Here is a 15,391-nt window from a genome sequence, read left to right on the forward strand (position 1 = left end):
TTTATAAACTTTTTAGAAAATGCCAAGACACGCGTTTTCCTCTCTCTTCCCCTGAACACCCAACTTTGTTTTAGCGCCCGTGGTCGCGGCTGTAGGAATGCGCGCAGGGAGCTGCAGCCCCGCTTGGTCTCTCCCTGCCCTCTGCGGTTGCAGTCTCATGGTAAGGAGGGCTCGGGGCGCGGAGGGCGCGGGGCAGGGGCTGCCTCCCCCAGGCCCCCCGCCCGCCTCCCGCCGCCCTCGGCCGCCCCACTCCGGGCTGCTCTTCCCTGATGGCCCCGGGGAATCGGCCACGGCCGGGGGAGAACTTGCATCCCGCAGGAGCTGGTACTGGGGGGTGTTTGGGGGCATGGGAATAGGGAGCTCCCGGCGTCTCCATCCCATGTGCTGCGCATCTTTCGGGAAGAGCCGGCAATCCCGAATTCCGAGTTCCCCGTCCCGTTGGCTGCACTTTTCCAAGTTATTGTTGGTAAATGGTGGGGAACTGTCCGTCAGCAGCCCCGGGAACCGCACGTGGGACAAAGGCAGCCGCTGGAGTGTGGTGGCTGCTGTGAATAGAGGGAGGGAAGGCAATTAGCTGCCGTGTTGTTGGGGCTTTTTACTTGTCAAACTGGAGCCTCGTTGCTTTTGTTATTGCCGTGTAAAGGGAAATCGTGGGGTTTTGTTTTGGTATTAAGGGCCTTAGAGGTTGCTGGCTGACACTGCACACGCGAAGGCCAGAGCAGCGCAGGGAGAGGACCAGGGATGGGGCTCCGGCAGACAGAGACTGCACAGATTTTCCCCCTTTACTTCTTCTGCTCCTCTTCTTTTTTTTTTTTCCCCGGAGCCTGGGTACCAGTTTGTGTTTCGTTGTCGTTTGTTATATTTTGTTTAGCCTGTGGCCCCTGCAGATTAAACTGCCGCTTAAAAGGCAAACTTGGTTGCACTCGAGGTCTCCCTCCTTGAAACAGTTTTATCTTTACCGCTATATTTATTTGGTCCTGTTGTTTCACTCTTTGGGGGCGAGGGGGGAGAGAACTCGTTGGTGTGATCACTCAGATGTGCGTGGGGAACACAAGTGTTTGCAACTGGTCTCCTCCAGTGCCTCGTCTGCAGCAGCGCCCGTCCCACATGGCGATCGCTCCCCGTGCGTGCAGCATCCATCAGTGTTGACAAATTTGCTTAGAAAGTGAGGAGGGGAACAACGCAACCACCTTTTCCAAATTGTTTCCTTTTAAACCACCCTTTTTGGCTTTTGCCCTTGTTGCAGAGTAGCTACTTTACAGCTTTGGGGGAAGGATAAAAAGGAGATGAGAAATTGACTCTTGGCAAACTCGGATGACCGCGATAGCCGGCTCAGATTTAGGAAGTGGGCATCTTGTAGTGCTTGTAGGCAAGAGCAAGGCACAGGGCAGAAGGCTTTACCCTTGCTCAGTTCAGCAATGCTCTCGGGTGCCCCTGTTAATTCTCATTTAGGAGCAGCTTGGGAAAATACAGTAACCAGGGCACCATATCTCAAAGTTCCTCTTGCATCCCTGTTGCAGTAGGTCAGTGTTTTACAGAAATATTAAATACTGTAAAAAAGAGAGGAGGGGGAGAGAACAGAGCTAATGGTAAAGGTCTGCCAAATGTCACCTCAGTGTTACAATGACAAGAAAATACACTTTCCTTACAGCTCTCCACCTAAGAAATTTGTTTTGAGGGATTTGACAATCTTGCAGATAAAGTGACTGCTTGCTACACTTAACTGATCATGCTCCCTCACGGCCGGCCGGCGTTTCCTCGCTGCACTTAGTAATACCTGCGCAACCTGGCTTGGAGTAGCATTGTCATTGATTTCCAAAGTAACTGCTTTTTAGCTCTTGTGAACAGACATACCTGCGTGGGGGGGTCGGGCGGGGGGGGGAGAAAGTCTTTTCCCCACTCCCTGGAAGGATGATGGTAAAGTGCTATATTGGAAAAGACAGGAGGCTTCTCTAAATTTTGATAACTGCAGCCGACAATTTAGAAATAAGACACTTCTCACAGCCAACATGACAGTGGATTTTGAGCATTCAGAAAACACCAGGCCAAAAAACTGGAGACATCTTGATCTTTTAAGACAGCTTTTCCAGTACTTTAAGTGAAGGGGGGGGGGGAGCGGGGAAAGAAAAAGAGGGAGAAAAGCTGCAAGGAAAATAATACAAAGCCAGCACAATTGGCATCTAGACAGTAAAGAAAAAAAGTTTTTGAGGTTAACAGAAGGAAAGACAAAGCTGTTATGTACCCGAGGGATGCAATTTTAGTGGGAATGGAAGATTTGAGTGGTAAAGGAGGAGCGCTTGCCTCTGGGTTCTCTCTCTTCCAGCAGTTCGGCTGCTGGCATCTCAATTTGAATTGCTGGGTGAGTAGCACTTTCTGCGTGCGCGCTTTCCGTCTTGACCATTGAACTTCTGATGTGACTTCTCTCCCTCTCCTCCTCTCTCCCTCTCCTTCCCTTTCTTCCTGTGTGGAATCAAAAAAAAAAAAAATGGGGAGGGGGGAGAGCGTGAGAAACCAAGCAAGCATCTCCAGCTGTGACCTTTGTTAGCTACATTGTTTTTATTTATTTATTTTATGGTAATCGTCTTTTTTAGTAGGGGGAAGCGCGACTTTTCGATGCCGCTAAATTTGACAGCAGTGGCGAGGAGCGAGCGGCAGAGCCGCTGTCGCGACACAATGGTGCAGCGGGACAGTTGTTGCACTCCTCCTCTGCGCCCTTCCCTCCGCCCGGCTTTGGGGTTTGCTTGGGGGGGCGGGAGGGGGAAAGGGATTTTTTTTTCCTCGTGCATCCAGGGTGGGATCGGAGTGTGTTGGCGGGGCGGTGTTTCAGAGCCCGGTGTGCAGCCGGTTTCAGGGGCTGATTCCTGGCTGCTGAACAATGGTTACCAGCGAGGGAGAAGTGTGCGCGCGTGTAGAGCTGTGTTACATCTGCAGTCAGGCACTCACACAGTGACCATGACATCACTAGCTTTTCTTCTCTTTTTTTCCTTTGGGGCGGAGGGGGCCACTTCAAAGCTTTCTTCAGTTCAGTACGATATTTCCTAAACTCTGAAACCATGAAGGTAAAAATGTTTGGGTTTTGGGGTTTTTTTCGTAAAGGAAGAAAAGTTGGTCTGTAGCAGGGCACATCCGTTACAGTTAAGGGGGTTTGGAGATGGAATGGTTTAAATCTTGTCATACACGAAACGAGATTTTTTGTTTTAATTATTAAAAATAGTATATAGTACTATTTGTTGGGTGCTTTTGATCCTGTGTTTGGTTGACAGTTAAATTTTCTGAGTTCTTCAGAAAGCTCAGCTGTAGTGTGAAAGGGGAAAATTTTAGGGACACTGCATAAGAATTATTTTACCCAGGGATAAAGGAATATGAAAAATAAGACTGAATGTTTATAAATATGAGGTAACACATGTTTTAATGCAGTGGTCCTGTGTTTGCTGTCAGAAGTCCATGAGACTTTCTTTCTCCTATTATTCTATATTGCAGAAAGTAAAGCTACCCCTCAGCTTGTTTTGTGTATTACCTGTACTTGCAAGCAGAAAATAGAAACTTATTGGAGAATTCTACAATGCATCACATTTTCACTGTTGGTTTTGTGGAAGTCTTGAGTTTCTGCTGTTTCCTTTTCTAACTCTGCCAGACTTGCTTACAGAGTCACTCTGTCTAGGAGGAGGATTTCTATCACTTCAGTAGTCTGTGGTACCTTTGCCTGATTAGCTTAGTTGATTTATTTGCCTTTTCTAATATAAAAAAAGGATAAATTTCTGTTGTATTTGTCTAAAATTAATTAATCTAAAAGGACAGTTATTTAGATGTGTCTTCTTTCACTACGTGTTGTTGCATATGCAGGTTTTACAAGATTGGTGGTGAGATCTCACAAGCATTGTACCTTTAGAGGATTTTTTTTACTGGGACTTGGGGCAAAAGGCCTGACAGCACTGTGTAAATGTGCCTGTTACTTTTCTTCTGAAATACTTGCAGGGTGTTTCAGTTCTGATGTGCATTTAACATAACATTTTTGCGGAAACTGTTTTGAATTTATGCAAGAAATAATTGGTCTGATTTACTTAATTGCATCACTTAATTGTGCAGCATGTAATGTTTTTAGCATATAAAAAATGAAAACAGTTTTTAGAGCCTTGTTATTTGTTCAGGAATTTAATATACATTTGCTACATGTGTGGCATATCGGTGTTGAGCACAGTCCGCTGTGATGCTGCATTTTAAAAAGCTGTACTAAAAACTTGCCATCATATCTTAAGGCATGTATGTGCATGGTGGTTTTTTAATAATGCTGTTATTACTGAAATTACCAAGTACAAGAAGGTATAGGCATACATGCTAATTTTCTTTCATTTCTTGCAGTTTTTTAACAGCCTCACATTTAAGTTCTTGCTATAGACAGAAATCACAGATACCCTAATAAAAATCAGGAGCTGTTTCTTCTACAGTATATATGTCTGTCTAGTGCTGAAATAAGTGGTTTATAAGCAAGAATTAAAGCTGTTTATAATGATGCATTTCAGAGAATGTTGGGCAGTAAATCAAATTGCATGACTAGGTATTCACACAAAAGCATGGAGCAAGGTCTGTCGGGGTAATTATGAGCACTATTTTGCTTGTATTTGCTTTTTTTCTCTGCTCTCATCTTCTCTTAATATTTGTGCTTGTGTTACTGCTCTGTGCCTCTCCCCTTCCTACCCTGTTTGTGTTCAGGACCATTTCCCAAAGATCTGCTTTGGTTTCACCCATCTCTTTGCTTAGTGGTTGTTCATCCAGCTCACCTTGTACTGGTATGGCTTAGCAAAAAGGTATTTTTCAGTTTTAATGTAATATATGCCAAGTGTTTTTGCTTTTTTGCATTGTTAGAATGAACGAAGGCTTGCCTGCTCTGCAGACATAGTATCTGTCTAGTAATTAAAATTAAACAAAGTATGCAGAGAAAGCACCGAGTATTTGTCACATTGGGGAAGAAACTGACTCTCCTTTTGAAATGGAAGAAATAAATATGGTGCTTTATTACCTGAAACTTGAAGGGACTGAGCACTACCCTGTCCTATTGGTATGGGAAAGTCCACCTGTTGATCAAATAATCTCTAATGTTGATACTCAGTGCAAGGCTTGCCTGGATACTTGCAGGCCACAGTTCTGGGCTATAGATGATATAACTGATGTGTGAATTCACATGCCGAGGTGAGGCAGAGCAGGTGAGCAGAGTGCTTTCTCTTTATCAGTGAAGCATTAAGAGAATAAGTAAGGTAAAATCTAACTGCTGTAAATGTAATTCCAGTGTTGCTGAAGGATCTCAAATTATGCACTTGTGTAGCAGATGCTAGTTTGGGTCTGACCTGACATTAAAGTAACACCACATTGTCCAAGACTACAGCACTTGTATTTAAAACCCCAAGTTTCTTTGTTTTACTAGAAAAAAAAAAAAAAAAAAAAAAAGGAAAAACCCCACTGCAAATACCATAGCAATAAACTAACAGCCCACAACAGCTTTGAAAGCAGAGTATGAGCACACTTAATAATGTTTTACTAGTAGTGTGTTTTATCCTCCTGCATCGGAACTAAAAGGCGGTAATTAGATAGCTAAACCCCAGTCCTTCCCCTTGTACACTAGAGGATTTGGTGTATGCTAATTGTCACCAGATCATTTCACATAATTGCCTTTCGGCGAAATTAAGTGGAAATTTCCTGAACATCTTAAATCCTCATTTCCCCACCCCCTCCCCTCAGTACCTTCGCACCCTGACAGGAAGGATGTGGAAAAATGTCAAGCACGGTGGCTTAGCTCTCCAATATTCAGGGGACACTTCATCTGAGTTAAAAGGGGGAAAAACCAAAATTATTCTTTTCATGAATGAATTGCTGGACACTTAGAGCCGGGAAGCTGATTTTGTTGTTTTGTCTGCTAATAGACCATGGGGTTTTATTGAAAGCCAGCAGTTCTTGCAGGAGCAGGTAGGCACTTGCTGGCCTGGGAAGTGGTCCGGGGGGAAGGGGAAGAAATAGAAGGCTGCAAAATTGTGTTTGTGTCACCATTTTTTAAAAATTTATATATTAAGGGTAGGGCAGTGGGGGTTGTTACATGGATTTTGGGGTTATTTTTTAAGGCTCTGCGTGGGAAGGGTATTGTCCCAGCACACGGTTGTCAGTGCTCCTGTTATTATTTGTGTGAAAGAAGAAAATGAGCTTTTTTTTAGCAGGGTGAGTTGTGATTATCAATGGAGGCCTTGTCTCATGCCACAATGGGCAGTTAGCTTAGGGCAGGACCTTAGGCAGGAATCAGCTACATTAAACCGAGAAAGGGCTCAGGCCACTCTACCAGCCATAAAGGAGCAAGGGGAAGTAGTTTTCAGGAATGCTTAGTCAGGTGTGAAAGCATCCTTAAAAAAATAAATTGTGACTTCACTAGAGAAACAGGGCCGGGTAAAATTAAATCTTTGATATTTTTCAGGAAATGGCTTCATCACTTTTGTTGAGTTTTTATGCTTGGGAAGGGGATGAGTACCAAGTTACATTTAGCTGGTGGATTTGGTTGGCTTTAGCTTCTCAGTTAACCTAAATTGTATGCAGTTTCCTTGGTGTAGTTTGGGGTGCCACCCAGAGTGTCTACTGATGTGGGTGATCCCCAGACCTGCAGTGGTGCTTACAGATGCTCTGCTTTGGGTGGTGGTGACTCTGCTGGAAGTGGAAAAAAAGTTTCAATATTTGCAGCAATATTTTGGGATTTGCCTTTACTTGCAACTTAATTTCCTGGTTTTTGTGGGGCATCAGGGTGGTGAGGGGGTGAAAAAGAAACTCCTTTTATGAGCATCTTTGGAACTGCAGAGCAGTTCAGGAGCATCTGCTAGCATTTCACTGGCCACGGACAGAATAACTGCAATAGCACCGAGAGAAACTGTTTATAAACCTATTTTTTAATGGGAACTGGTATTGAATGGTACTGCTTGTTAAGCTCAGGGAACATCTCCAGGAGGGCCTGCTAATTCAAGACCACTGTCGACCTGCATCCACCCTGGAGGAGGGGAAAAGGCTGACAAACCCTCTTCTGTGCTGCTTTTGTTTTACTGTATTGTATTGGCTCATAAAAGCACTTTCAGGGCCCATCTTTCTTCAGCAGAAAAGGAGAGCAGTGGGGAAGAGGAGGACATGGCAAAAAGACAGGCGGAGCTCTAGCTCCATTTGTTTTCAGTGTCTCGTGATTAATAGGTTTTAAGGAGGATGGAGAGCTCTCATTCCTCTGACAGTGGAGGAAGGGGCCAGGGCTCTGGGCTCTGGGTGCAAGCACCTACTCAGTCTCTCCTGGTCGTGGGTGGTTGAGGGGTGCCTGGTGGGCTGCAGCACCTCCCTGCCTCACAGGGCTTGAAGGACATTTCAAAGGACACCCAGCTCAGGGAAAGGGGTGCAGCTACATGGGCTATGCTGGCAGCTAGTGGAGTTTCAGGCTGGGTTGGTGCAGGAGCCTCCCCCTGCCCTTGGGATGCACTGGAAAGGAGTCAGAGGCTGGAAGCTTTGGCTGCTGACACGGCATGATGGCTTGTTTTCAGCCTGGGTGGCTTTTTGTGCAGACCTGCCTTTACTAACCCCACATTATCCTGGTGAGGACATCCTCTGGTGTCTCTGGCATGGTTTTTTCTGACTTGGAGTTGATATGATACCGTGGTTTTATTACCAAAGCCAAACAAACCATGAATTTGCAAGCAGAAATTGCAGTCGTAAACTCTTCCTGTTTACAGGTTGGTTTCTCTTTGTGTGCTCAACAATACAGTGTTTCATCTTGTGCAAGTCCTATGTTGCTTTCAGAGACTTAGGAACTATTGATTTATACAGCATGTATTAACTTCTTCAATAAATGGGGAGTATTCATCAGTGGGGTGTATTAAATTGGGCTGTATACGCATAGAAGCATCTTTCATCCTGTTAATGAAATGTCCTTACCATGCAACAAAGACTAATACACAGCAATTTATACACACAATCCCCTGCAGTTTAAATCTGAAGTTCAGATAGGTTTTTTTGTTCCCTAAAGGCACCTATCAGAACTTAGTCTAAATGGATCTCAGTACTCCTTTCAAACATTTATCAGTCCAAAATTTGTTGTGGTTTTGGTGTGGGAATTTTTTTCGTTCTAGAGCTCCATTATTGTTTAAACTGATCTGTGTTTAATCACTCCCAGAAGCATTTCAAATTCATATAGAGAGGTTTAGTACTAGAGCCCCTATGGGGACAATTTCTTCTGGTTGCTTCAGGCAGCAGTTGTCAAGAAAAGCAAACTTCTCTTGTCTTTTTGCAGTTCTTTACCATGCCCTCTAACCTAGCACATGAGACCTCAGCTTTCAGTGGAAAGGGGTGATTTATCAGCAGAAGGCTTGGTACTTCTTAGGTGCTGGGATTTGTCTTTAGAAATCTCCACTCATTGCAGTCCTGTTAGCACATGGCCTGATGCTAATCTGTGTGTACCAGTGCAGCTCCCCTTCCCATGCCTGACAGAGCCATAAATGGAGCTCTTCAACTTGCCAGAAAAACGCCTGCGTCTCACAATGGCTCTTAGCTTAAAAGTGCCCTTGATAAAGTGCCCACAAATGTATATTGGAGAATATTGCCTTTTGCAGGGGGATGTCTAAAGTCATCTAATGGGTGTCTCCTATTGATGGCTTCTGTGGTTTACCTTTCATTGCCAGTGGATGGGGTTAGGACCACACTTGTTACTCAGGCAGAGCTCCCATTGACTTCAAAGGAAGATGCATCTGCAGGATTAATCCTGCTCTTTCCCAGATAGTACTTTAGTTTTCTTTTCCAAGGAAGCTTAGTTAACTTCAGGAATGGTACTTTTAAAGAGCAGCTTGTTTAGTATATTATGCATGTTTAGCTTGGCTTGCAAATTGTGTGTTCTGAGGGGAGTTATGGTCCCTTTCCCCAGTGTGTGCTAAACAGTGCAAACCAGAATGGAAACCTGTTCCTGGGTAGTGGTACAGATGCAGACTGACTCGCTGGGAAGTGGATCACACTCCTCTGTCCCAGAGAGCATATTTTGGAGCATGTATATGACAGTTTCTCTCTTTCCCCTGGTACATTCTCCCCCCACCTCTGCCCCAGCATCATCAGAGTGGCAAAAGAGTATCCTACCCATGTGCCATTATATGAGTGATCCATTTGAGTGCATGGTAGTAACCTGAACAAAAATTGCTTACCAGGGGAAAAATTTGCAGACTTAAGGTTCAAGCTCTTAATTGTGGCTTTTTATTTGTTTTTCCTTTTGCTTTTTATTTGTCTCTGAAACATGTTAAGTGCAATACATCATAATTTAGCAATTGTTCTGTTTTGTGGAGATATTGTGGGCAGTCTTGGTATATCAAAGCAAGGAGTGATGGTTTCCCGCAGTTTACTTGTAACCCTCTTTGGTACATCTGGCTTTGGTGATGGAGCCATGTCAGTCCAGCTTTCCTCTCACATGTTGTTTCTTGTTTGTTGGCTTAAGTCTGACCCTCGAATGTTATTCTACTTATTTTTTTAACTAACCAGCTCCAGTTTCTGTGAAAATAAGCTCTCTGTGGAAGGCAGCACTTAATATCTGTCAGGGTCTGGATGAGGTTTACAATGATGTGAAGATAGAGTTGGGAGAGCACAAAGCTACAGCATGTATTAACTTCTTCAATAAATGAGGCCACACTGTGGGTCACCTAACAGCAGGAGTTCACACAAGTCTTGGCCAGAAAAAAATAACTCTTATTGGAAATCATCATTTTTGTGAACCTCATCAACTGGTCATTTGGCTTGTAATGTCATATGTTGTTGAGTAGATGCCTGCTACTTTGTATGGTGTGAAATATAATTTGTTAGGTGAAACCCTTACCAGAGCTTTCAGTTACTTCCAAACTGCTTGGGTTGGTTCACTTGAAAGAGAACAGATTTTGGGTTAGAGCATCTCCTTTGGCTTTTTGAACTTGGAGAACCAAATCCTCCTATCTCCTCCTGATGTGAAACCATCATGGATCAGTGTGGCCAGAAGTTGTCTTTGGCTGTTCAGCTGGCAGATCTGACCCACAACAGCTCAGTGTGCTGTTAATCACAGCATTGCCTGTCATGACCACGTTCCTTCCTGCATGGTGGCCACTTGACAGGGGAATCTCCTGTGCCAAGTGCTTGGTGATGGAGAGGAATCATCCCATGTAAGGGTGGCAGAAAGAGACGAACATGGTGAAGAACACAGGAGAAGTTGTGGGAAGCACAAGTACAGCTCTTGGCTGGCTTCTTTTGGATGCACACTTTTTTCTGCAGTTATCAAAGCAATGAGCCCAAATAGACACTTATGGCACAGACTGGGGCTGGGGGAGCCAAAGCATGGTGGAGGGACTTCTTGTTTATTCAGGGAAGACAGATGTTTCTTTTCCTCCTTTCTCCCAGTTTGTCTTCCCTCTTCCTTCCCCACAGTCTAGAAGCTCATTCCCAAAGAATAACTGAATTATTTTTGAAATGCTTTTAAGGGAAGCTCAGAGCATTGGAAGCCAGATGAGATAATAGCAAGAGCTTGTCTAAGGTGGCACAGTGAGGGGGTGTGTGTGTGTTTGGGGGTGCTGGGGAGTGAGCAGTGGGCTTGGAGCCATCCTGGAGCAGGAGGGTGAGCAGGAGAGTGCTGGCAGACCCTGAACAGCAGCGGCGCTATCGCGGCCACCATGGTATCACTACTTTATTTTAATGTGATTCCTTTTACTTGATGTTAATGCAAGTTGTTCCTTACTTAAAGTAATAAAAGGAAATGAAGACACATTCTAAAATGAAACCTGACTCTAATCCATTCATCATCTAATACCAGCCTCTTTATCTTTGCTGGTACCTAATCTGGTTAAATGTCCCTGTTGTAGGATTTTAGTGAAAATCCTCTATGGGGAATAGGGTTTTTTGCAATTGGATTACTCGCAGTAAATGGTCCAGCGGTTCAGCTGGTTTCAGCTTAATTTTTTCTTTGTGATCTTGTAAGGGTAAGTTACAGTTCAGCCTGCCTTTTTCTTTCATTCATTCACTCCTTTTATAATTTTTTTAAATTGTTGTTGAGAAAAATGTGTTGTTTTTTTTTTTACCCCCAGAGCTAGGAATGTGATGGGGAAAATCTCATGATATCTACGTGATTATTCCCCCTAGAAGAGTGTTAATTTCAATGGCTTTATCTGGGGGGTTTTGCCATTATTTATATAGCTGAATATTTTAGTAGCCTAATTAATCAGTATCCAGTTTCCATTTTTTAGCGCTCTCTGATGAATTGATAATTAATCAGCTCTTCTAAAATATATATATAAAATATGCAGGTGATCGCTTGTCAGCTTAATGCTTGCTGATGAAGGGAATACTCCAGCACTACGAAGGCTTTTTATCTGGAGTATTTGCAATGAGCAGTAAAATGCAGAACTGAGAGTGAGGACAGGAAGGGGAGAGGAAAAGACCTACAGGTCATTGAGCATTTGGGTCTCTTGCTAATTAAATGGGGGACTCTCTCAGCCCCTCACTGAGGAGTCTGCCAGCATCTTGGAGGTGAAGCACAAGATTATAAAATAAAAAGGAAAAATTTTAAAGAATTGCTGTTGCTCCATACAGGAGCATGACAGGTCAAAAAGATTAAAGAACCTCAACAGCAGGGAAAGTGTGTGAGGAGGTTTTAAGCAAGAGGGTGGGAAAACTGCAAGGGTGATGCCAAGAAGGAATCTGGAAAAGTCTGAGGATCACATCGAAATCCTGGCTACTCAGATTTTTGTGTGTTGTTCCTCATGCTGTAGTGGGGGGATGCCCAGTGCTGCTCTAACAGTGTCAACCTGTTTCTCTTGACAGTCTAACAAAGTGCCAGTTGTGCAGCACCCACACCATGTACACCCTCTTACGCCGCTTATCACATACAGCAATGAGCACTTCACACCAGGAAACCCTCCTCCACACTTACCAGCTGACGTAGACCCCAAAACAGGTAGGTGGGAAGTATTTTGGGATTTCTTTTCAGAGGGAGTGGGTGGATCTTCCCTTTTTGCGCATTAGGGGAGAGGAGTGTGGGAGAATGGATTTCCCATGCTGGAGCACCAAAGGGGGCATGTAAAATGTCAAACCCAGACAAAATACTTTCTTTTTAAGCCAATTAGGCTTCAGAAGGAAACCCACTGGGTGAATTTTCATAGAGCTTCTGCAGGGTGACACCAGAGTTGCATGTGTGGGGTCTCTTGCAGGTGTGTTTCTGTGCAAGCATGATACCCCACCTGGTAGTTCAGTCTACCAGTGCTTGGTTTGCATGCACGACCCAGAGAATTAAACATGTACATTCTGTGATCTGCACTTACAAAATTGCAGCTGGAATTTTAAAGGTGGTGGGTCATGACCGGTTTCAAAATGAATCTCTTTTAATTCCCCAAATCCCATTGTTTCTGTGTCAGGAGTTCAGCCATTTTTCTTCTATAATGTTGAATTTTCATCCACTGTAACTACTTAGCTCCAGCTTTACACTTGCAACTCTTTTCCCCAATGTAAGTCTACCCAGCTCTAAGTTCAGCCTGAAGGGCACTCTGCTTGAATATAGAGCACCACGTAAAATCCTGACTAGATTTATTGGTGTTACAGAGTAGAATTTACATGTTATTCTAACTTTCTAAGAGTCCCTTTTTAACCTGAGGTCCCAAAGAAGTCAAACAGTGTCAATCTTCTTTCTCCAGGCTGCGCTGAGCTCCTAGTGGCAGTGGTCTTGGTTTTGTTAATCCAAACCCCATTTAGTTAATTGGGGAGTTCATCAGAAACAGAATTCATGTCAAAGGAATCACTCTGTGTCAGCCCTAACTTATGCAGATAATTTATCTGGACTCCAGCCCTTGAATGAGACTGTGCATTAGCTGGTTGTCACTCGATATGCTTCAACTGGGGCCCCCTTTTAATTGTGCTTAATGCTGACTTCACATGGCTTGAAAGGAATCCATCTCACCATCCCTGGGTATTGCAAGTGAATGGCATAGTCAACCTCTCATTTAAATAATGGTAGTACAGGGAATAGCTTTTAAATGGTTATCGTAAAACATATGATTAACGTCTGTAGACTGTTTACTTTTCTTCTGTGAACATTCTTTCAAGTGTGCAAATAGCTCACTGGATGGTTAAAGCCCAGTTAATCTGTTTGGGTTTTGTAATGGAGAAAAAGCAATGTCTGCATGAAAATGTCACACAAGGAGATTTAATTTAGAGATTAAAAGCTTCCCAAGTGACTTAAAAAAAATAGGTTTTAGCCCTGAATACAGTACCCCTTCTTTTTAATGCTCTCTGTTTTAATTTTGCTTCTGCTGTGTAATTGTGCCCTGGCTTGTTAATTGAAAGACCCAGCTTTGTAACCCTTACTCCTCTGAGTAATTCCTATTTGCTCTTAAGGTAAGGAGCGTTAATATTTAAGGCTTGTTTCTGCTTTCTGAGTAGGAACTGCACCTCATCCAGAGAGAGGAGGGGTGGGCTCTCTGTCCTCCCCTGCACACTTTCAACATCTGCCCCTGGTTTTACCAAGTACTTCCAGGGCCCTCGCCTCCACTCCTGGTTTCAGAAAAGTTTTCCTAGGTTTGCTCAAAAGCAAACATCATTTGCAATTTTAACGACTTTTAAACTTGTTCTGGATATTACTTTGGAATAATGCCATGTTATTGAGTACCCAGTCATCACATGGGTAGGGCCTGTGGTCTTTTGGCTGACTTTGAAACTAAAATAACCATGAAATTGTTGCAGGGGCCATCTTTTTGTTGAACATTTAAGAGAATATCTAATACAGCATCACACCAAAATTTTATCTGAGACTGCTAAATTCTAAATAACAAAAATAATTATCTCTGGAGAGGTGACTGAGGGAGTGAATAACATCATTTTTTCTTGTTTAAAAAATGAGAATGTGAAAAAGCCTTTGAAAACCCCAAGTGAAGGCACAAATACTGTAATAAAAGTAAATTGACAGAAATTTAGAAACATATTCGTTTTTTCTTTATATTTTATTTATTTCCACATTTCAATACTGATGATGCTTTTTGTTCCTCTTTTATAGGAATTCCAAGGCCTCCACATCCTCCAGATATATCTCCTTATTATCCATTATCACCAGGCACTGTAGGACAAATCCCCCATCCGCTAGGATGGTTAGTACCACAGTAAGGAGTTCCATTTTTTTAATTTCTTTTTTTCTTTTTCTGATGTGTAAAATTTATGTAAAAATGTGTGTGTGTGTGCATGCACATTGCGAAGAGTTTGTTTGCCAGCTGCCACTTCACTGAGTGTTATGAATTTATCCACCTCATGAAGGTTAATTAAGATATATGCCAGGTCATGTGGTCATAAACTAACCTGAGCAGTTGGACACAGCTTTGCATGTCATCCCAACCAGCTGACAGCTTGTGAAACATGAATTTTTAAGCCCTTCTGCAGAAATGTCCTTTTCTTGTTATTGCCCTTACACTGCACTGCATGAGTTTTTCTCAGATTTGGTTTTCTAGGGCCTCAGGGTGGTTCTCACAGATCCTCTGTGTTGCAATTTTAAATTTCATTTGCCTTGTCTTTTGAAAACCCTTTTGTTTTTCTAATGAAACAGTAGAGCTTTACATCAGCCATGAGCAGCATTCCTAGCTGAGATGTGGCTGGGCAGTTGGCAATTGGCATCTGAGGAATGGAATTTTAAACAAGTAAAAGGAATTAGTTTACTTCAAAACTGGCTTAGAAAAAAGCAATGGAAAGTTAGTTTGGGGTTTGGTTTTGTTTTCAACTCCTCAGACCCCACTTGCAGAGCCTTGCTGGGTATGAGGCTCCTTATTTTCTTTTTTTTCTTATGTTGCCATCTCTCAATAGGTTTATAATATGCTTAAGCACTGTATAAGCCTTTTGTGTAGTATATTTGATTTAAATGCTTATAAAATCCATTTGTGTTGCTGGATACAACAGTTCTATGCATTATAAATCAAGACTGTTGCCCTGTTTTTCTCACGTAGCAGGCCTCCGTTTTGGGGTGATCATATTTTTTATAGAAGTGAATTACCCAAAGTTCAAGGTAGTTTGCTCCTGCTTGAGGTTGTTTGGCCAGCTGTGCTAAAATACCTCTCCAAAAATTCCTCCATGAGGAACTGGAGTTGACAGCCCAAAGGAGAGCAGGGGGTCACTGCATATCCCCAAGTCTTGGGCAAGGAGAGGTGGTGGCATCAGAGGCCTTGGATGCCTTTCTCAAGCACAAAAGTGTTGATGCAGAAGAGGTGGAGCTTCTGGCCATTTTGCAGGCTGTCCTTCCTTGTGGGTGGTCATGCAGCTATTTTGGGTAGTTGTTCCCCCACCCTGAGGGTGAAGCATGTCCATCACCTCTCTGCTGAATGTTGCTTATCCAGAAGAGCACATCTTGAGCAGAAGAAAAACC

At 43.3% G+C, this 15,391-nt stretch overlaps 1 protein-coding gene across 4 annotated transcripts in view; it reads left to right on the forward strand.

Moving 5' to 3' along the window:
- TCF7L2 (transcription factor 7 like 2) overlaps window positions 1-15,391 on the forward strand; it is a 172,644-nt gene that overhangs the window by 134,557 nt on the left and 22,696 nt on the right. For 2 of the 4 annotated variants that reach the window (XM_041415733.1, XM_041415735.1), the window contains exons 6-7: window positions 11,821-11,953; window positions 14,042-14,144. In XM_041415733.1, the coding sequence (XP_041271667.1) occupies window positions 11,821-11,953; window positions 14,042-14,144 (236 nt within the window). The remainder of the gene's footprint in view (window positions 1-11,820; window positions 11,954-14,041; window positions 14,145-15,391) is intronic. The other 2 variants (XM_041415734.1, XM_041415736.1) reach the window with 1 other exon arrangement.

This window comes from Onychostruthus taczanowskii, unplaced genomic scaffold (genome assembly GCF_017590055.1).
Source record: "Onychostruthus taczanowskii isolate IOZ18803 unplaced genomic scaffold, ASM1759005v1 scaffold5, whole genome shotgun sequence".
In the NCBI taxonomy this organism is placed as follows: Eukaryota; Metazoa; Chordata; class Aves; order Passeriformes; family Passeridae; genus Onychostruthus; species Onychostruthus taczanowskii.